Source organism: Monopterus albus, unplaced genomic scaffold, assembly GCF_001952655.1.
Source record: "Monopterus albus unplaced genomic scaffold, M_albus_1.0 scaffold247.1, whole genome shotgun sequence".
NCBI classification, from domain to species: domain Eukaryota; kingdom Metazoa; phylum Chordata; class Actinopteri; order Synbranchiformes; family Synbranchidae; genus Monopterus; species Monopterus albus.
The window spans coordinates 528744-552536 of NW_018128127.1; the positions used below are offsets into that span (position 1 = coordinate 528744).

The following is a 23793-nucleotide window of genomic DNA, read 5'->3' on the forward strand; positions in this document are numbered from 1 at the left end:
TTTATTTTCACTGCCTTATGTTTTGTGTTTTAATCACTTCAGAGCCTCCTCAACCCAATCATTCAAATGTTCTACACTTTGTAAATGTAAATAAAAATACTTGCAGATTTGTTATGAACACAGAGAATTAACTTAATATTCAATGTTTGTTGAAATAATGTGCAAATTAATCAACAAATATAATGTTGCTGCATTATTGGCAGCTCCTCCCTCACTTTTTTCTTTGAAATTTGGCCCTTTGTAGATGTTGCCTTTTGTTTAAATCCCTTCTCTTTTTTCACGGTTCAGTTCTGCTGAAGAAACAAAAGTAAAAATGATTCAGTGTGTCTGTAAAGCATCATTCATTTGATTTATATGTGTGCTACAATCCGATTTGAATGAATAACTGGGCAAGGTAACCACTATATTCATGGTTAGAGCAGCAAGGATATTCACACTGATAACCTGTTTTGGCCCTTTAAACATCTAAATTTGTGTCAACAGATGTTAAATATTACTGTATCGCTTTAGTCAAGCAGGTCTCTTTTCATAGAAGATACATGTCCAGTAGAAACCAGGAAACCAGTTGAATAGCATTTCTGTGTCATTAAATGCACCTTGTTTATAAAGAACTTTCACTTATGCAATGTTTCCCAAGAATAACAGAATTTTTGCCTTACTGCTATTTATCCTCCTTGCATAATCATTTCCATATTTCCCTATATCCCCTTTTAGTACTTTCAGTTCTTGCAGAATCTACCCATCCTCCACCCTTTAATTTACCATTGTCAACATATACATCTCACATATCTCTGAAAGCTCTTTTGTTTATTCAGCTGTAGACTACAGCCGCCCCATGGCAGTAAAAAAAATCCCTGCCAGTGAATGTAGACAGGAGAGCACTGACTGGTTGTTATAATATACCACCTTGACGTATTCCAAGGGGCCTTCAACCAACCCATACATCTGCCTGGTTAGCAGCAGCTGGTGTTCAAGCGTCTGTTCCCTTTATCACCAGAAATTGATTTCAGAGATCACTGATAGTGCAGGCAGGGCTGTGAGACTTGGGGCATGTGTTGCACATAAAATGTTTACTGCCACGATGCAGAGTTAAGAGTTTGTTTATGTTTTTTTCATTTCTCAGGTGTTATTCGAACACAAGAACTGCTGGATCATGAGACGATGCCTCACTATTGGCTCACCGTCTATGCCATGGATCGTGGCGTGGTGCCGCTCTCTGCCTTTGTCGAGGTGTACATCGAAGTGCAGGATGTCAACGACAATGCACCACAAACCTCAGAACCTGTATACTATCCCTCAGTCATGGAGAATTCCCCTAAAGATGTGTCAATCATCAAGATAGATGCAGTCGATCCAGATGACAAGTCCACTGATAAACTCACCTACCGGATCACCAGCGGCAATCCCCAGGGTTTCTTTGCCATTAACACCAAGACAGGTAAGATTGCTGTTACTGGGACTGCAGTTGATGTCAGTATAACATCTCTGAAAAGCTCATGTTGTATTCTTGATCAAAATGCTGACCCTGAATATGGCTGCTAGCTTGAGAAAGAAATTTTTAACCACTACAAAGAAATCAGTTCATAGCACATAGTTTTGAAAGGTATCCCTTTCCCCTCCACTCTGCAGTTTATCTAAACTTAAGTTTAAATGATTACATATTAACAACAAAAGCTTTTTATACAGTCTTACATTGCTAAGGTTCCATCTCATGCGTTCCATAAAAGCTATGATCAATTGGGATATCCTGACAGATGCATATAAATGATAAACAGGAATTATCCTGAAATACCACATATATTTTCCTCATCTAAAGACATGAACTATGTTAAAGGTCTTACATATGGCAAAAAGATTGTTCTACATATTTAAGTATCGTTTGGGACTCGGGGCCGGGGTTTGATACTTGCTGTTGTACACCTCTGACAAGATCTGAGTTTGTGTAAGTTTCCTGTTCCCTGTCTTGTGAGAAAGAAGAGCAGTGTGAGCATAATATTTTAACCCAGGACAGGAGTGGGATAAGCCTACAGGGGGTTTCCACTCAAACACTCTAAAGTGTATTCTCATATGGCACTCCGGAAATGGTGTTATGATAAATATTTCAATGGGTCCTTTTAAAGTTGCCAGAGCGAGCTATGTTTAGTTGAACTGCAGGGGAATACTTGTAATAGATGCAAAGTGAAGGTCCAAGTACAGACCACAGATTTATTCTTATGTGTGATTCCACTGAAGAACTTGTTCTACATTTTAGCTATTAAGTGTACCTCACTGAAAACTAATGATCACAATGTAAATAAATGAAGGAAATAAGTTAGTGTGGATTTAAATCACTTCCATTTTGAATAGAATAGATCAAAGTAGCACAAGGAAACCTTTTAATTCTCTATTTGTCTATGAAAGTGCCAATTATTGAGATTACTATTCTTTCTTACCTATCTTACACACGGGTTTCATAATTGCTTCAAATGTAAGTTCTCATTACACTGACATGAGGAATGGGTAGTGAAGCCGTTGTTTAAATTTGTCCTCACTGACGTGTGTGGTCCTATTTCCCAAGGTAGTCGCATCAACAAACTGGAGTTATTTTTGTTGGATGTGGCAATGTGAATTTTCTGACCAAATAAGGGCTCATCATGCAGCGTGCCTCCCAAACAAACCTCCTAGTAATGCCGGCACATGCCAGTGAGCAGGAAAAGAAAGAAAACAAAATCTAAAGTAAAGGGTATACCTAGGTATGCTGTTGTTTTTTCTGCACGCATGACTAGATCAGAAACTGATCTTGTCTGGGATGCTGAGAAAATAAAGGCCTGGGAAATGGAATATTTATCTTCAACAGTGCAGTCATACAAAACACTGTTTTAACAACTTAAACCTTGAGCTGTAGAGAAAACATCTTTGCAATCTTTTGTGCCTTTAAGATATATTCTTGCTTTGTGCCCTTCTATGGACAAGTAACCTCTGATGATATGGGATTGTAGCTAGAAAAGGAATGTTTACACTAAAGCAGCTGATCTTGAACTGATCGGCATTGCATTTTGGTAATTCATTGTGCCATAAGACTGCACATTTATCACGTTTCTCCCTGAAGATGACCTGTTTTGATGAATTCTCCATAAAATATTCCTCGACTCAGGCCTGATTCTCTAGATTGTCCCTGGTAAACTTGCAGTACATCACTTAGCAGCAGTCTCAGTAGTCCTAGCCCACATATCTGAAGGAAATATTCCTCCTCCCAGGATTACAAGAGTATTTATTAAGCCCAACAGAACCTCTCTAAAGTAGAACTAGTCTATCTTGACATGGTTCATTTTCATGAGTGTCAGAAAAAAAGGTGTACTGAGGACACTGAAGCATGAGGCATAGACCCATCCATGCATATCAAAGCATGTTAAAACTTTTATCAGAGGGACACCAGAGCTCCTTTCTTCAGGTCCAACAAAGAAAGTGTCATTGATTCAGTGCTCTGTTGCTTTTTTCTTTGTTTTTGATGTTTGCAGCAGGGAGGTGGTGAGGTAGACAGAGACAGAAAGCTAGAGAGAACACGGAGCCAAGTAGCTGACTACTAGCAAAGGCAGTGATTTATGCAGAGTGCCAGGGAAAACGGAGGCAACATTCATAACTAGCCAGTTTTTATCCTTTTGCAAGGTAATGGGAAAGATTACAAATTAAATTGTATTTATTGACATTTCTGGTATTAAACAAGATGAAATAGGCCAGATATCTCTCCACATTATAAACTCAATATGACATTCTCACCGCATATTACAGGTTTCTGAAAATGTTTAAATTTACAACATGCAAGTCTCTGTAATTACATGTTCTAAAATTGCATTGGAAGCTTTGGCTCTGTCTTGGCATATCTACAAAGCTCTACACGGGTGGGAGAAAGGAAAAGACATTAAGACCTATGTTTTGTGAGTGGGTTTGGAACTTTATAGGCGTGTGTTCCAAGCTTCCTTCTATCATGGGCTACAGCCAAACACATATGAAGACTTCACTTGACACCTTGGGTGCCATTGATTGCCTGTTTTCCGCTCAGACCCATGTTGACTCAGTAAAGCCCAGAATGAAAGGCTTAGCCCTACTTTATTTCTGCCAGGTGACAAAGTCCTGCTGTTTTGGCTATCCTCTGACTTTTGTTTGTCATTAAAGTGCAAAGCCAGCTCTTGTCTCTGGTGTACACTACAGCATTCCTAATGTTTTGAGAGCTTAGAACTTAAGGACTTGTTATAGCCTTGCTTTTGAAGGAACTGAAAAAATGAAGCTGACCCGTATGGGGTGAAAATTGTGCCAGTCAGCTGGAAATATTATGTGTTCTCAATCAGTATGAGATCAGTGAATTTGAATAATGATGTTCAGGTCTGAAATTTTTAAAGATGAACCAGTGCTTAGTTGTCTGGTGGCATGGATCTCATCCCACCCACAGACATCACCACAGTTGTTCCAGGCTCTCTCTGCCTTGATTTGGCAGCTAAAGAGAACTCTGCATTTCCTTGATATTAGACTCATGCACCAGTCGTCAACAGATCACAACAAGATATGAGTCTGATATGTAATTGTTTGTGCTCTGTATACCGCAGTCCAGAAGTCTGACTCAAGTCCAGATTTTCAGGACTGGTGACTCGACTTGGAGCTGAGCTCTGCTGACTCGGACTTGAGAATCAATTACATTTGGACTCAGAAGATGGAGACTTTTTTAAATAGGCCATAATAATCTGCCATAAAATATTGATGTTAAAAACTGTTCACCTGAACCATATTGTATTTGACATACACTCTGCTTTTCTCTAAATGATTTTATGTATCAAATTGCTGAGCAGTATTGTGATGCAATAAACTGTTGGAAAATTTGGAATATAAAATGGTGAGAGCTGTGTCAATTGTGTAAAATGTAGACCTTGATGACTTGACTCTGGTATCGGGGACTCAATTCGACTCGGACTTGATTCGGACTTGACTCTGATTATTCTTTTGTGACTTGGAATTGACTCGAACACTAGGGACTTGAAACTTGAATCACTTTTGAGGTTTAGTGGCTCGACCACAACACTGCTGTGTACAATGTCAGTTGGTTGTATTGTAGAGTAATCAAAGGTTGTTTATTTGGTGTAAATTTAGAATAAGGATGGTTTCTCCACACATAGCATCTGAGAAAAGCAGCCCACTAGCTGTCTAGTTTTATTTTCTTTTTATAAAAGAGGTCTCAGCACTCTCAGCCACTTCATCTGAGGATGGTGACATGAGTTGCCCAACTTTCGTATGGGAGTGAGTGTTCATTAGCCTGTGAATCACTATTTCTCTGCTGTGAAATGCTTCGTCTGTGCCAGGACATGCATGTGTTGGGAAAGATTGGTCAAGCAGAACATGTAGCTAGAACACCCACTCCACACACACACACAGGAAGTTTTTCATGTCTTGGCCACAGCGAGTAAAGATAACTATGATAGATATGTTGGTGAATGCTCATTACTCTACCTCTTGTTGTACCTATTTCACTTTTCTTTGTGTTGTATTACTACTTTTTAAAGCTTTTTTAATTGCCTCTCTAAAGCATTGTTTATTGACATTTTAGGGCAAATTATCATTAGTCTGTGTTGACCTGATGTTAGATTTCTGCTTGGAGCACCCAAAACCAGTTGAAAACTACACCCTATAATAATCAGGCTCACCTGTATTCGTCATCGGATAATGGTTTAGTTATAGCTGACAAGAGCATACCTTTAATGGGCTATGGCTGTTTATACCTGATTGTGTTTGCCATTTAATAGCAGTGTTCATTTCAGTGGTTAAACCCAAATGAAGAAACATACACCCGAGTGAATTCGTATAGCATAGTTGTAGCCTATTTTTCTTATTTGCCTTAAGCCAGCAGCTCATTCTCATCAACTGAAAAGGAATGCTGTGTGCGGGTAGTGCTTTGGTGAGCTTGGATACCCCAGACAGGTTTTATGTGCATTTGTCATCCATAAAATTGAATAAAAATGTAAGGGAAAACAGCCACTAGGATTTACAGTCTTGAATCATCCCCTTTTTGTGGTGCCCACATCAACTTCAGTAATGTCCTCTTCATTTAGGAGAGAAAAGACACACACTGGAGTTATCAGTAGTCTAACAAAACCTCAGTGATTAACAGGGGAAGTGAGATAGGAAAGGAGATACTTCCAACAACTTCCTTATGTTTCCTGTGTTTTGCAGGCAAAACAATTGTCACAGCCGTCCAAAGAGATTTATTCAGTGCAAAATGAAGTTGGAGACAGGAATGAGCAAATGTGAGACTGTTATGTGCCAGCTGACCAACCCCATGGCCAAAGAGCAAGAACAACAACAACAAAAAAAGACTTCATCTCTTCGCCTAATAGATTTATTTGTATGGTGTAAAATGAGCCATATTAACCATGACAACCATCTATGTCATCAATACAGATGAAGTGACAGCTCTTAATTAGACTTTTGACTGGTTAACTGTCAGGTCATATTTTGAAAGGCACTGTTGAAGAAGCTGTCAAGACTATGTGCTGTCATATCTGTCACAACATAAACACACTGTCATCACTGTCACTATTACAATGAAGCCAAGAGAGGTAAACCAAATCTTGCATGTAGTCAAAGAGACGAGCTGATTAAACACCGGTACAGTGTCACCTCCCGCTTAACCTACAGTGTGCAGTAATTTAGTTTGAATATTTTATCACTTCAAATATTCCTGGCCAAGGGGTAATGTGGAAGTGCTATGAGACACCTCAGTTTAATGGACCAGGTCGCTCTTGTTGGTGCACATCAAAATGCGATTAGGGTATTCTTGCCTACTCAAGTGTACCATGCAGCCAAACACTTTAGATCCAGAAGGTGTAGAAGTGCTTTGAAAAAAATGAACAGTACAAAGCTAAGGTGGGTAGACTAGTGTATGTGTAAAACTGTACACAGCAACACATTTAAAGGCATTTGCACTGTGTGGACATTAAACTTTCAAATTCTGCTGTTGGTTTTATTGCCATCCATATGGGCATATATGTAGGATTGGTCATATTGTTATTTGGCTCAGTGAAATTCATTAGTGGAGAAGTTGACCAAAATGGTATCTGCGCCAGTTGGGTCACTGTAACGGCACAAGATTTCATCCAGTCATGTCTGGATGAGCCGGCTTTGTTTAAGGCAGCCCTCGGCCCCCACTCGGGCCTGGGTAGAAGCAGAGTCAATATCAGTTCTCAAACTGCTACTCTTTTATGGAGTAGTTTATACTCCAGCAAAGGAAGTTAAGTAAAAATGGATGGAACAATCCATTGTAGCTAATAAGCTACAGTAGCTCCCTCCATTAAGGAGCCTTTGTTCCCTGGAAGGTCAGCACTGTCAAGATGCATCGCTGTTGCAATAACAGATATATATCGGTGAAAGTCAACCAAACTTTAACTTGGCAGAAATTTGAATTTGCAGAAGAATTTACACAAATTTACTTTATCACTAGAGAGAGAGAGAATGGCAATCTGAATAAATTGATTTTTCTACTCTGTGTATTCACCATTTTAAATGCTGGTGAGACCATGCAGACCATTAAACAGACAAAATCCCTATCCGCACAGCCTGTCAAAAACATTTGCTAAAAGATTTTATTCACCAGACAATATATTCTGCTTGTGTCTTTGTCTATTTGGGTTGTAGAATTCCTTACTCAGGATTATATTTTGTATAAATTATCTGCCTTTTCTACAGAACTCAGAGCTCTTAACATTTTTACACTCACAAGGGAGCATTTGATTGACAGATGATGAGAGGGTGGTGACAATTTGCCTTGCAGATTTATTAAGACAAGGCGCAGCGTTGCATCTGGTTTTATATATCCATGAGTACAAACAGATGCCTAATGGCCAATTTGAAACCAGCCAAATTCAATAGGGAAAAACAAAAGATCATTAAATCAAACTCCTGTTTATGTAATACCACTTAAGCATACCCACAACAAACAATATATACAAGATCCAAATCATCAGCTGCAATCTCATCATATTTGGATCTTATATTTCTCTTATGCCTTGTATTAAATAGCTTTCAGATTTGAACTGACATGGGTCAAAGCTAACAGTAAACACTATGGTACCTCAGTTGCTTCACAGCTTCCAAACGTACCATTAATTTAAACAACTCCACATAATATTCCCTTTCCCATGCATTTGGGAACCTGAATCCCCTATAGCCCCAGCTCTTCCATGACGTGGTTGTCTTTTCAGATTACAAATAAGCCTTGCAGCTGTGAGGTACTGAGCTATCACCATCCTAATCTAAATGCCTGCTACTCATATTCATAAAGACCTTCTGTGTATATGAACATGTTTGCATAAGATTATATGTGTTTCTGGAAGAACAGGGCAGGATATTTGTTGGAATACACACTTGCATGCCAAACATTGCTTTCCTTGTCCGTAAAAGAGAACGATCAGCAGCAGTTGTTTGTCAGCATTTTGGAGACTCATTTAGAAAGGAATAAACAGATTCGACCAGGTCCTTCTTAAACCCTCACAGCTCTTTGGATTTTGGTGTCCCATAGTTTGCATTTCAAAGTATGGATGGTATCATGAGCAGTGAAAACAAGATATATTTCACAGGCTTGAGTGACAGACATTTAAATCATAATGAAGCCGAGTGTATTGATATAGTAGTCTTGGTTTTCATCACTGGATTTCATGGTAAAAAGATGCTGCAGCCTGTTCATGACTTCAATCCCACAAGTGAGAAACAGCAAATGATTAAATAATGAATTTTCATAGCTTAGTATCAGTTCATCAACAATACTAAACATCTAAAGGACTAAAACTGAACATATCCAGCCACTGCAGATACGCAGGACATTCCCTATCATCTGGAGTCATGGCTAAATATGTGTCACGTAAATATGTGTGTCACTCTCTAGACTGATAATTGCAGCAGCATTGCATGGGTATGAACCAGCCCAACAATGTCCTGGACTCCTTAACTCCCTCCAGGCCTCCATTTTTGAGCAGTGGTTGTAGCATTCAAGGACATGGTTGACAGTGCCACTGCTGCTTTCTTGTTGTTTTCTCCTCCTCTCAAAACAGCATGGCTATAATTACTGTCGGCCCAGCACGGCCCACGCCTGAGGATGGTTTGCGTGTGTGTGTGTGTGTGTGTGTGTGTGTGTGTGTGTGTGTGTTGTGACAAAGGCTGTGAGTTGGAAGTTCAGATTTTTTCTTGCTTTGTCGTGCCAACCAATCATTTTACAGTTCCTTAAAGTTTAGGTGGAGATAACAAGGTTTACACCTCTACTGACTGGAACACTAGTGCCAGCAAAATCCTGCACAGAAGGACCCTCTGGTGAGCGTGTAGCTTTGCAGAAAGATTTTATAGTAAACAGATTGATTTTTGAAAATGTTGATTTTTTTTAAAACAAGTTGTTGCGAATTCGTTTCCTAAAGTGCTATTAGAGTGGGAAGCAAGTCCCGTGATCAGAGAACTTGCAATGAGCTGGAAACGTGCCAGACAAAAAATGGAACAGAAGGAAACAAAAGCAGTTTGAAACACCACATGCATCAAAATTGCTTTACTAATCCAGATGCAGTATATTTTATGCTTTTCAAATGGTGATTCATCTCTCAAACATTTGTATCTTGAAGTGGATGCTGGTTTCAGGCATCCATCAAAATTCTAAAATCCTTCAACTTTCCAAATGTGACAGCTCTAAACTTGATCTGGTGGTTCACATTATTTCACTAAGTGCTCAGGCTCCAAAGCCACTTAGAACACACGTTTTATGATTGAAAACAAGAACCTAAGACAAACTGAAGAATTAAAAGTGTTTGCTTGCTATGTGACGAGACTGCATTTGAGATGTGTGTTCAGAATACACATACTGACAGGAATCATTGCCACCCTGTTATGAGAAGGCCGGCACCCTGCTGTTGCCACAGGCACAACTCTATCTGGAAGGAGTCTATATCAAGCACCTTCCCGATTGTGTCACTCTGGACAATAAAGTTTCAGCACAGCATTTTTCATGAAATCTGAGTGTGCTCACTACCTGAGGGTTGTCAAGAGCTTTAGCTGTCACTGTTTTTACTTCAGCAAGTAACCACAATGAAATAAGGATCATATAACCTTTCAGTTGGTGTTTAGTTTTGTCTTTTTGCTTGCCTTCTCTCTCCTCTGCACTCTTTTTAGCTAACTTTTTAAACAAATATTCCTTCCTTAACTTCATCTAGAGGTAGCAGTGCTACTTTGTGCATCTTGTGTGTGTGTAATGATGTGAGAGGGAGAGATTATATCTGAATCTGAATATAGGATTTGTGAACAAGTATGTGTACTCTGAGGCGAAAAGCTAGTGGTGATGTTCTGTTGTGTGTCATTAACACATCTTCTGCTGTGCCTTCTGTTTTAGCATTAAGGTGTAAATTATGTTTGTGAAATGGGACTTAATTTGCAAAGCAGAACTAAAACCAAATATCTGTTCTCCAGAGTGGGCTTGAGATAAAGGCCAGTTGTTTTGTGATTTCATTGGTTTGGCTAGTTTTGTTTATTGCCATGCAGTGCCTCTGTACTGAGAGTGTGCTGTGTACATTACAAGCAGTGTGTCAGTTATAATACCAGTCCAGGTTTTGATTAGACAGCTGATTTGTGATAGAATTACAGTACAAATCAGAGACCTGGACTTGGAGTGGTTAATATGGTCATCTGTATTCTGCTCTATAATACATGTACAGAGAGAAGTTACCCAACACAACGCATAGGGGAGCTTAAAAACATTATCATCCATCAGCTCCAGCCTCGCTGAAGCCCATGAGTAACTTGTCAGCTTGGTCTGTCTTGATGTGGCACAGCAGAACTATTTTCTTTGATGGTGATAATCTATTACTTGCTAGCTAGCTTTTTTGGAGACATCATGCAACATGTCAGGAAGTAAATCCTGCAGGTTGTATACATTTACTGAACTTAATATGTGTTGTCAGTGTTGAAAAACACTTTTCCTTTCAGCAAGTGGGTGTATGGAGCAGCGTTGGGTGAAGAGTGTAGAGGCAGATTTTCTCTTGGTGTTTATTTAGATTTGTTTTCTACCTTTGCACCTTCATTGAGTGCCGTTTTATCGTAATATAAAACTAACATTTAAATTCGATGCCCATCGATATGTAGTCTTATTAAGTAAGCTGAGCAAAAACATGGGTTGCATCTACAGGTAGTGTCTAGTGTTTGTTTTTATGTTCACAAATATCAGTAGACTTTGCAGCTCACTGTCAAGATTAAATAAAGCCTAAGGGGGAGAGGATAAAAATGGGGAGCAAAAGTGCCCCGCTTATATGCCTCAATTGCAGTGCTGAGGGAGGCCTATTTCAGGACCTGTAAGTTGCGGCCTGCTATTCTTGTTGCAGACATATGTACCGTTGATGGGTTTGGGTTTCAGAAATCCTTTGCTTTATGCTAATCAGGCGCATTGTGGCGAGAAAACAGATCTAGTGCGGTCGAAGTTGGCATATCTACTCTGCACTCAGTGTCTCTGCAAAGTTGCAATTACATTTGGAGTGAGAAGAGAACGCTGCTTATAGCGTTACCATGTAGCGACATCCTTCTCCTCCTTTTCTTCTCTTCTCTTTCCTTTTTTGAATTTGATTCAAAAATGGATCAGCCAAGACCTCAAGCTTGCTTTACTTTTACTTTCATCAAAGCTGGGCTTAACAAAGTCCCCTCTGTGTGTTTGATGTCACACAACATCAACCCTTCTACTCAAAATGAGTGATGAAGCTCATAAAGACCCTTGAAACATTTCAACTAGCAGTGGGATCTTTTCTGAAGTTTCCCTTTCCCTGTTTCAAAAAGCGCTCAGGACGATGGTGACGCCTGGCTGGCTTTGTTTATTCAGCTTGTGGAAGAACTTAAAGCAGGGTGTCACGGCTACACTGCTGTTTGGGCACTATTTGTAGACCTTTGTGATATTTCACACATGTAAGCCAGAATAGTGGGCTGTCTAGTAATTGAGTTGACCAAAAGCAGGGACGGACTTGCTGGGAGAGCAGTCCTCCAGATGCAGACTCTCAACTCATGGATGACTGATGAGACAGCCAGCAGGGCTCGGTTTATGTCACCCAGCAGTGAGTGGGAGGCTCGGTTTTGAGTTTTGTTAATCAAATATTGTTTTCTTTTAATTTTACACTGGCCCAGTGTTTATTTAAATCTTTTTTACAGTGTCTGTTTTTAATGACCGAAAACACCAAGAGCTTGTGATTTAGTTAATCTGACATTTACAGCATGCATCAGGCTGCATATTTCTGTCCAAACTTGATCCAGGCCTGACAAACTTATAATGTCAGAACCTGATGTGAGTGGTTTTCCTCTTATCATTATACCAAGCAGACATTTGAGTGCTCCAGCTGTCTAGCCTAAAGTTTGACCTACATGCCTGAATCTGACCCAGTCTGAGGATTATTTCTAAATTTCTGTTCAAACCCAGCTCAAACCCTTGGGTATTCATGGGTCCTATCAGGCTTGGTTTGGATATCCACTCTCTAACCAACATGTTGTAGAACAACACTAAATTTGTTAGGCTGATATCATAATAAAAGTCTGATTATGATACATCATCTGTATCTGTATAAATAATTGTATTAATGTTGTTTGTCTCCAACAGGTCTGGTTACAACTACTTCAAGGAGACTGGACAGAGAGCAGCAAGATGAACACATTCTTGAAGTAAGCCCTTTATTTTGGCCGATTAATCGGCTCTAAAGAAAATAAACTGAAAACAGGGGAATGTGTGCCTCGTTTACTTATGTGAAAATGAATCCATGATATGATGATCAGAGATTTGAAAGGTCAGGTTATTCACTTCCCAGTTAAAAAAAATTGCATTGTCCATTTTTGGCAAAAAAAAAAAAAAAACAAAAAGCAAAAATAGTCTCTTTGTGTGCGCAAAACCTGGCTTTTTGGAATAATTTCTCTTTGTATTGATTTCTGGATGGGGTAAGAAAGAGAGGTAGGAAGGCATGTGGGAAGGCATGTGGGAGATCCCGGTGACTGGTTCTTTGTTCGTTCCCACTGTTCCATCTCGTGGATAGAGCAGGCTGGGGCAGGAAGCTGCTGTCAACCTCACAGGCCAATGTCTAAACTTGTGGGTTTTAATTGAGCTTGGCTCTGTTCTCTCCTGATGCTTCCCTCCCTCCCTCTCTTTCTCCACAGAATCCATACTTGATAATAGGCGTTTTAATTGTGTTTCCGGTGCTGACAAGTAGCAGATTGAAGGCCTTTTAATTATTGTTAGAAGTTACACAACTCAATGATCACTGGGTGATGGTTAATGCTGCTGCATCTGGTGCCAGAGCAGTGTTGTATTTCATACTGGGATAGTACATTGTACCACACTAATGGCATTATAGGACTGAGAGTAAATGAAAGGGATGAAATAAGGAAATAAAGCTGTATTCCTTGAGGGAAACCTGTAGCTGATGAATTAAACTGAAAAACAAAATTTTGGAAAAAAAAAATACAGACATTCTTTATGTCTTGAATGTCTGAAGAATATTGGATTTCAGGGTCAGGAAAGGGCTCCCATTCAAGCTCAACGCTCCTCAGCTCTTCCATCTAGTAGTTTGCTGTAGATTGCAAAATCACTACTTCCAACATGTGGTTGAAAGCTGTTGAATTACTAGGTTGGACTTGGTGTCTGACACAAAGTCTTTGTCTGGATAAAGGGGGGGGAAAGCAAATTTCCACTAAGCTGACTTCATGAATGTTGTTCATTTGTTTCACTTAACAAAATGCCACCAGACAGACATTTAATAGCAGCATTAAATGCTCAGCTCAAACTGTTATATTATTGCTTTTCTTTGTAATGTTTATTACTCAAGATTAATGATCAATCAGGTAATTCCAGTGCACAAAATCTACAATTTAGCAGGAAAATAAGTAATTAAAATTTTCTCTCATGCCTTCCGATTTAATTGGAATATGAGCTGGAAGGATAATTTAAAGGATGTAACTTTTGACCTAAATAGGTAGAAAGTGGCTGAGTGAACACCGAGCTGTGTAACCACGGTAACTTAAAAGGTTTTTGCTGGTTGGTCGCTGGTTTTGGGGAATCTGGCAGGAAGCTTTTTATTTGGCTCTAGATTCCTAGAGCAGCACAACCCCTAAACCCTAACATTTTGCCCCCCGCCCCACACACACCTCAGTGTGTCCTCAGGCCAACTAATTGTGGGTTAATCATGCCTCAGAAGAGAATACGTGTGTGTGTGCACATTCCTTTATGTGGCGACTGGGTGCTGGCAGAGCAAATCAAATTGAAGTCCTAGCTAGTGTTAATGTTTTTGTACTAGCCTGTTATAAGAGAAGAAACCAAACATGGGGCCATGTGGAACATGTGGAGCAATTAGGGTGGGGGCTGTGTCAGCATTGTTTGCACCAAATGCCAGGAGGAGGTGGAGGGAGCACAGGGGGCCTTCAGCTTTTTATGATGAGACAGATGGGGGTTGGTAGTCATTGTGTGCCTGTCTGAAAGAGAGCGAGAGAGAGATAAAGGTGGAAAGGCAGTGGTATAATTCGAGAAAAGGCAAAGCTGCACTTGATGGTCAGTGGTGGGTTTTAGCGGCAGGATGAGAGGCCTCTGTCCCGGGAAGGAGGGGGGTGAGTAAATAGCAAAAGTGGGACATGCCAGGACATGCTCATGATTCAGGCCTGTGGTGAACACATGATAATGGAAAAGCACTATGATGACTGGGAAAAGTAGCCTTGGGCACAGACCTTGGGAATAGTTTTCACAGCAGGTGTAGGTATCTCCTCTGCAAAGTATGTTTGATAATAGAAGAAAAGAACATGTTGTGCTTTGTAAGATAAACATTATGCAATTAACTAAATGTTTTGCAATAGGTAAAGTAATATAACTGCTTGTCTGAGTTTCTCAGTTTGCAACCAGCGTGAGACAAACCACCACTTTTCCTCTGGTGTAACCTCTGTTGTTTGTGCAGTTTGTCTAATTATCAAGCAAAGGCTTTTGATGAAAATGTTCCAAAGAGAGGCACATGGTGACATATAACTGTGCTGTGCACACACACACATACACACGCACACACACACACACACACACACACACACACACACTAGTGGTTGTTTTTAGGAACTGGGCTTGACAAGTTCACAGTGTTTTGTTTATTGTCATTTTTGTCTATTTACACAAACAGAGCACATTGTCAAGGTATTTTATATAATAACAACTATCAGGCTCTATACTGACCATGAGGCATTAAAATACATATGAGCTAATGTGATCACAATGTTCAGCATACAGCACAGGATGGGCACCAACACATCCTCCCTGAGAGAGACATGCACACTTTTCTTTTCAGCCCATTTAATTAATTCTGCTCATGTGAGTAGCACAGGCAGCTGCAGACACTGCGAGAAAAACAAAAACACATTACTTTAGTAATTGAAACGGTGGCACCAAATGGTGTATGCCTGGCCCTGGACTCCTGACTGTTTTTAGTGAAGTGCTTAGCAGATGGATTTAAATGGGTGTGACATTTGTTCTGTCCTCCTGCAGTATTTTGCAGCTTAAAGCTAGAAATCATCACATCTCATCCAGTGCTCAGACGCACAACCCTTGATCACATTTTTCTGGGACTATATGAAAATTGTGTTTGTTAAAGTCGGCCTGTGGACCTTTGCTTTTCAAACGTGCATTCAAATGTCAGAAAACACTTCGGTGCTAAATCATGGCACAAATTGCAAAGTGTCAGAATGCCACCAGTAGCACTTGATGTCATGACTTTGATTATGGTCCTGTTAATGATACGGTTACGCACAATGTGTGTGGGGTTCAAAAACTGCCATGCTGGGTCCAGTATTATGTTAAAAATAAGGACAGCTTCAACATCTCTTCAGTTACTCTAACTACAAAAACACTATTTAAATTGACTTTTTTAATATTATCTAGTCTCTTAAGTGATTGTTAAATGTTAATTACCTTACTAATCTCTGTAAGAGCTGATAATATTATTTTGCCCCAAAATGCCACAAGAACACCAGAGTTGGGTGCATCAGACCTTTATGTATTAAAGCTACAGTATGTAGCTTTTCTGAAATATTTTTGTAGAAATCTGCTCCAAAACTTGTGTGGAGAGATGCTGTTGAAACCTCCTCATTGGACAGCGCTGGCTGCAGTGCAGAGATATTAGCTCCTAAAAGGTTTTGAGTGGGACTAACCTCTCAGAGATCAGAGATTTTCAGTTATTTCTGCTTGATCACTAAGTTTTGTTGCATTCTCACTTGTAATTTCAGGGAGTGCTGTGCAGAGACGAGTGGATTGATTTGGAGTTTCATGATGGTGCTACCATAAGTTACATACTGTAGCTTTAAATCAGAATATCAAATTATTATTAGGCTGAGACAGGGGGGCAACAGTCTGAAAGCTGCAATAGTGGGATGCTATTGCTTACATCCAACCAGGCAAGGGATTTAAATAGCTGCTATTAAAGTCCTGCATGCTTTCTCTAGCAAGGCTGAAAATAAAATCCAATTTAGTCTTATATGTTTCTGCTGGAGAATGTTGCCTTGGAAGACTGATTTGTATTTGTAGTTCTGAAAAGTCCCTTTTTTACAACAGAAAGACATTTTTTTCTCAGAGGAGTAGCCTGCTTTTTGAGTACTTTATCACCAAGTGACTAAATCCATTCACTGCACTGTAGAGATACAGGTTACAAAATAATGAAAACAGCTAGTTTCTAACAATACAGCATTGTTAGTGATGGTGTATAAAAAGTGTGTATTAGAAAGGACCCCCTGACAGCAGAGGGAGTTGTCTTGAGCTGGATTTTGGCTACTAGTTAGTTGCAGAGAACAAAAGATAATGAAGTGAAAAAGGACACTTTTCTTTTTTATTTCTGAATAATGAATTTCTAACAGTGTCTTGATCTTTACAAATAGGACACAGGATATTTGTACATAATGTTCAGTGGTATTCCTGGCATTATTTACTGCCTCCTGCTCTAACGTTGCTCTAATGGGATTTAAAGTTTACTGTATCAGATATTTTCCCCCTTGTTGTTAGCCCTAAGTCTCAAAGTCTCTGTTTCTTAATCTGAAGTATTTATTCTTTTCTCCTCAGATCACCATCACCGACCACGGTGTTCCTGCTAAGTCCACCACCGTCCGTGTCATTGTCCAAGTCCTTGACGAGAATGACAACATGCCTTTGTTCTTGGAGAAGAGCTATAAGATCCAGCTCCCGGTGCGAGAGAGGCCAGAGAAAGAGAAAGCCATGAGGAGAGACCCGGTGTATCGGGTCATTGCATCGGACCATGATGAAGGACCTAATGCTGAAATCTCTTACAGCATTGAGGCGGGAGATGAAAATGGCAATTTCTTTATTGAACCCAAGACCGGCCTGGTGTCCTCCAAGAAAATCTCTTCTGCTAAAGACTATGACATTCTTACAGTAAGTATCGCATCCCAGGCTTTTGTCATGGTGTCAACCTGATGTCCTCTCGGTGATCAGTAAAATTTTACAACAGATGCTTGGTAATGTTTTTGCTGGCGTTTGTTCACACTGTAACTCAAAAACTAATGAATGGATTTGGATGAAGTCTTTTGAAGAGGTAGAGTATGGCTCACAAAACTATCCATTAGATTTTGGGGATGATCCACATTGTAATCCGGATCCAGGAATTTTTTAAAGGATTCTTCACCATTGTGAGATTGGGCCAATTTCAGTATTTTTGCTTCTAATATCCACCTAAGATTTACCACACACTAAAGTCAGATTTGGATCCAAGGAATATTCCAAAGGTGGTGATCTGGAATGTTCACATTTACAGGGCTGATGGGAAACTTGCTGTTGTCACACAACAAAAAATGCTACAGGCTTGCAACTAAGATCAAATTCTAGCTGAAACTCTGCTGACTCATTAGGGTGTCAACAGATTTGATGTAGCTTCAAAAGTTATTGAGCTACCTTCTGAAGATGTTCTTGAATAACTTTCTAACTAATAATGACATAAATGTGATTCCAAGTACTAAGAGTAGGTTTTAATGGTCAAAGAATCATATTATGAGGGTCAGACTATCATGGAAATATTACTTTTAGGTGTAATGACATTATGGGGACAGTGAACTGCCTTGCTGGAGGTTTGCACTCCCTGAGTGCTGCATAGATATATATATTTTTATAGAGTTTTCTACCCCGATTTGTTCCTTTTTTTCCTGGGTTTTTCTGAATTTTGTCTGTTCAGCATCATGACAGTTGTTTTTTGAAGACTGTCACAGGATAAATGGGAAATAAATGTGTTTATATATGCGAAAGTGAATTTTATCTGTCAATCTTCCACCTGTGATGCAAACAAGAATTTACCTGTAGGTAAATGTGTTAGGTGTCACTTAATGGTGACACCTAACACTCTTTTTGTTTTAAGTGATTTTATCCAGGTTCATGTCTCTTAAAAGTTGTTTCCTGCTGCAAGAAGACTCTGCTTACCACAGTTTACAGTAATTTAAAGTCCTCACAAAAGGTTGAGTCACAAAGAAATACCACACAAAAGGTGTTTTGTTGTTCAGAATACAAGGGCTCCTTGCCATGTGGTCAGCTCTGAGTACAGAAATGCATTCACAATTGAAACACAACCCACTCTGCGGATTTGTGCCACAAACCATAGGTTCTATCTATAAATGCACTGCGTATAAAGGCTTAGTCTGATTTATTTCTCTAATTTATCAGTAAACACTAACCTGCAAGCCACATAACCAGACTTTCCTGTATGTTCTGAAACGTTTTAGTCAGGAGAGCTGCTGCAGAGCTGTAGAGAAACTCATTTTAATAGAAATGGTTTATAACACTGTGTAACACAGTTTTTGATTTTCTCCCGCTCTTTCAGATTAAAGCCGTGGACAATGGACGTCCTCAGAAATCCTCCACCTGTCGTTTGCATATCGAGTGGATTTCCAAACCAGAATTGCCAGCTGATGCAGCTCCCCTGCTTTTTGAGGAGTCCCCCTTTACCTTTTCTGTAATGGAAAGCGACCCCGTGGCACACATGGTGGGCGTAGTCACCACCGAGTCCTCTGATGTTCCTGTGTGGTTTGAAATCACAGGTACTGCCTCCTACACATGAATTTCTGTCTTACATCTGCATGCATACTGTAATGATAGAAATGTTCTGTGTCATAAAATGCTCTAGAAAATCTTTGACACTTCAGGACTAACATAATGTTTGTGTGTATGGAAGAATACTTTTTACCAAGGAAACCCCATTGAGGTTTATAACCTATTTTTCAAAGGAGTCTTGACGAGACAGCAGCATGGAAAGTTAACAAACAAGAGAAAAAAAAACAATGTAGAGGACAGTTATGTCATGCAGTGTATTAGGAGTTCAGGTTGTTCATTATATTAGAGTAGATGCAAAAATTGTCATGTCATAGAAATAGATAATATTATGCAAACAGCATTTAAAATGCCATAGAAAGACACATAGTAAAATGAGGCCTTAAGATAAATAACCAATTATGCTAAAAAAAAAAAAACCCAGCTAAACTTCACTAATGCTAACTTAATTTTTTGCAGTTTACCAGCCAGTATGACAACTTTAAACCTTGGTTCTTGGTTTTTACTGCTTCTGCAGTCAATCTGTGTGTTGTCTGCTTCTGTTTTCTAAACTGTAGAATAGTTTAGAACTGTATCATGAAACAGTAGATACTATAAATATGTTCCCAGTCTTTCTGTATAAAGCAGTTAAGATGTATTTTCTTACAATTTTAATTGGCATCTGTGTTTTGAAGTGTTTAAACTTTATTTAGCATCTCTCGCGCTCTCTTGAATCCCTAGAATTAGATTTATGCTAGGCATGATGTGCATGAGAAAACATAAATTGACTGCCTTCATCATTACTTACCTCTTCTCCCTTCCTCCCAACCTGTCCTCCTTCTAATCAATGTCTGACTGACATGTCCTTTTACTTCTCTCTTTCTGTGCTCTGCTACTGCTTTCCTCTGTTCTCTGGAATGTTCTGTTTGGTTGGATTTTTGCAAGACGGCATTGAGGATGCTGAGATGTTTTACATCCTTCAGATGACTTGTGACCACAACTGTACAGCAGAAGGTAGCTGCTGTGATCTCCTGATAGGCTGTGCTGTATTAAGAGGTCATCCTACATTGTCTGTTGGTGCTGCTTGCTGGCTGTGGTTGAATTGTGTTGTGCCACTAGATTGATGTTGTGCCACATTGTGCCCCTTAAACCTGTGACCTGTGATTAAGAGTCTCATAAGGGCCAGTGAAACCGCGGTGGCTTTGTGTGAATCTCGGCTCTAATTTATATCCACTATTGTATTGTCTATCTTTGAGAGTTGTTATATACAGTGCCTTGCGAAAGTATTCGGCCCCCTTGAACTTTGCGACCTTTTGCCACATTTCAGGCTTCAAACATAAAGATATAAAACTGTAATTTTTTGTGAAGAATCAACAACAAGTGGGACACAATCATGAAGTGGAACGAAATTTATTGGATATTTCAAACGTTTTTAACAAATAAAAAACTGAAAAATTGGGCGTGCAAAATTATTCAGCCCCCTTAAGTTAATACTTTGTAGCGCCACCTTTTGCTGCGATTACAGCTGTAAGTCACTTGGGGTATGTCTCTATCAGTTTTGCACATCAAGAGACTGAAATTTTTGCCCATTCCGCCTTGCAAAACAGCTCGAGCTCAGTGAGGTTGGATAGAGAGCGTTTGTGAACAGCAGTTTTCAGTTCTTCCCACAGATTCTCGATTGGATTCAGGTCTGGACTTTGACTTGGCCATTCTAACACCTGGATATGTTTATTTGTGAACCATTCCATTGTAGATTTTGCTTTATGTTTTGGATCATTGTCTTGTTGGAAGACAAATCTCCGTCCCAGTCTCAGGTCTTTTGCAGACTCCATCAGGTTTCCTTCCAAAATGGTCCTGTATTTGGCTCCATCCATCTTCCCATCAATTTGAACCATCTTCCCTGTCCCTGCTGAAGAAAAGCAGGCCCAAACCATGATGCTGCCACCACCATGTTTGACAGTGGGGATGGTGTGTTCAGGGTGATGAGCTGTGTTGCTTTTACGCCAAACATAACATTTTGCATTGTTGCCAAAAAGTTCGATTTTGGTTTCATCTGACCAGAGCACCTTCTTCCACATGTTTGGTGTGTCTCCCAGGTGGCTTGTGGCAAACTTTAAACAACACTTTTTATGGATATCTTTAAGAAATGGCTTTCTTCTTGCCACTCTTCCATAAAGGCCAGATTTGTGCAGTATACGACTGATTGTTGTCCTATGGACAGAGTCTCCCACCTCAGCTGTAGATCTCTGCAGTTCATCCAGAGTGATCATGGGCCGCTTGGCTGCATCTCTGATCAGTCTTCTCCTTGTATGAGCTGAAAGTTTAGAGGGACGGCCAGGTCTTGGTAGATTTGCAGTGGTCAGATACTCCTTCCATTTCAATATTATCGCTTGCACAGTGCTCCTTGGGATGTTTAAAGCTTGGAAAATCTTTTTGTATCCAAATCCAGCTGTAAAGTTCTCTACAACAGTATCGCGGACCTGCCTGGTGTGTTCCTTGTTCTTCATGATGCTCTCTGCGCTTTAAACGGACCTCTGAGACTATCACAGTGCAGGTGCATTTATATGGAGACTTGATTCCACACAGGTGGATTCTATTTATCATCCTTTGTCATTTAGGTCAACATTGGATCATTCAGAGATCCTCACTGAACTTCTGGAGAGAGTTTGCTGCACTGAAAGTAAAGGGGCTGAATAATTTTGCACGCCCAATTTTTCAGTTTTTTATTTGTTAAAAAAGTTTGAAATATCCAATAAATTTCGTTCCACTTCATGATTGTGTCCCACTTGTTGGTGATTCTTCACAAAAAAATTACAGTTTTATATCTTTATGTTTGAAGCCTGAAATGTGGCAAAAGGTCGCAAAGTTCAAGGGGGCCGAATACTTTCGCAAGGCACTGTAGTTACCACTGTGCGTTTATGTGCCTGTAATGCAGGTTAATTGCATGAAAAAGTTTGTGTGTATAATGTTTAGAGAAACAAATTTATACCAATATTTAACAGCGTTAACTTTATTGTGTATGTACATTATCATCAACATCAGCACAGCAGCATCCCCATCTCCATTTAGTGTTTGTGTAACCTTGCTACAGTACATGCACACAACTAAGTGATAATTTGTCACTGATCTTTTGTCCTTCCTTGTTGTTTGCATAAAAAAATAATTCCACAGGTGGTAATTATGACAGCCGCTTTGAAGTGGGCAAGGCCAGTGGAACCTTGATTGTAGCGCGGCCCCTGGACGCCGAGCAGAAATCAAATTACAATCTGACGGTGGAAGCCACAGATGGGACACGAACTGTCAGCACCCAGGTAATTGAAACAGTAATGAAACGGTTGGAAGCTGATGAGGCAGTTGTCATTGTTCTGTTTTTCTCATGTGAGAAACAGCAGGAGGAAATGGAAGGGTAGTGAGTGAAGCCATGGCCAAACGATCCTGTTTGTTGGGATATGTTTATGTTGTGATGTTATGATTGCTCGCAACTGGCCGAGGCAAATGGGAGTTTACAGGTTTGAGTCTCCTTACATCTCCACATGACCCCACATGTGACTGTATAATGCTGCCTTGAAAAAAAGGCAGGTAATACAAGAAATATGAAATTTGATATAGTAGGTTTTGTGCTATATTAAGAGATCTTCGTCTCTGGTGCCGATTGTCGGGTGGGGTTGAATTATGTTTTACCACTAGATTTACTGTTGCATTTTTGTTTATAAGCTCACAAGATCTGACAAGACAATGACAGATCATTTGATTAAAAGAAAGTGTGACATATTGGGAAATGGGGCGTGGTGATAAAATGATATTGATAATTATTAGGAATATTCCAGTAGTGATAATGATAAACTCCCTTCTGCATCTGAGTCAGCCCTTTGGACAGTCACTGCGTTGGACTACAGCAATAGGTTTACATAGCTGACGTGTAGTACCAAAACACGGAAAAAACAGGTTGGAAATGGAAAAATGAGCAACGGCGAAGAGAGTCAGGAGCCATACCTGACGATGAAATTGTGGTACACAGAGGTCGTACAGCATGGGCAATTTGGAAATGGTTTGGATTTCTAAAGCTGGATGAATAATAGAGAGATATCCATGGCAAAATAGGCGGGTGACCTGTGTTGACAGAACCATATCAACCATTGCAATTTATGCAGAATTCAGTCTAAAACTAAATGCACACCTTGAAATTCATATTTAAAAGGAACACTGTGGAGTTTTTGTGTAAACAATGTTTATATATGTATTATATAACAAATTGTGTGTATCCCTGGGGTATAACAGACATGTTTAGTGTGTGTCCTCCTTCATTAACCTGTATAAACAACTGCAGTGTAAAAATGACAAGAAGACTCCAAGTCTGCAGGTACTGGAGGGTGGATTTTTCATCCTCTGCCAGAGTTTCTAGTCTCCCTGCTCAGCTAAACTAACCCTATCCTGGATTCATATTTACTGTAAATTCATGAGAGTCAATCTTCTCACTTAACTAATCGAAGAAAGCAAATAAGCATATACCCCAAAAAAAAGAGTTAAAATGCTCTCCTGGACCCTAAAAACTAAATTCTTTTAATCCATGGTATGGGGTAGTCAGAGTTCCTCCTCCTCTGCTCTCCACCTTCTCAGCTGAGCCCTGAGCTTTAGGAATCTTCCATTGTGTCATCCTGTGATGATGGTGCTGTTTAGCAAGAGGTTTTTCTTTTAAAGTGTGCATTCTTGAACTACCTCCACTCCTTCCCTCT

At 39.8% G+C, this 23793-nt stretch overlaps 1 protein-coding gene across 8 annotated transcripts in view; it reads left to right on the plus strand.

Annotated features, from left to right (window-relative positions):
• fat1a (FAT atypical cadherin 1a) overlaps positions 1-23793 on the plus strand; it is a 73957-nt gene that overhangs the window by 16313 nt on the left and 33851 nt on the right. For 6 of the 8 annotated variants that reach the window (XR_002276644.1, XR_002276643.1, XR_002276642.1 and 3 more), the window contains exons 3-8: positions 1124-1438; positions 12623-12684; positions 17093-17422; positions 18855-19071; positions 20006-20074; positions 22232-22371. Coding sequence is in view for 5 of the 8 variants with exons in the window: in XM_020620787.1 (XP_020476443.1) it covers positions 1124-1438; positions 12623-12684; positions 17093-17422; positions 18855-19071; positions 20006-20074; positions 22232-22371 (1133 nt within the window). In the remaining 3 variants the exon portion in view is untranslated. The remainder of the gene's footprint in view (positions 1-1123; positions 1439-12622; positions 12685-17092; positions 17423-18854; positions 19072-20005; positions 20075-22231; positions 22372-23793) is intronic. The other 2 variants (XM_020620789.1, XM_020620790.1) reach the window with 1 other exon arrangement.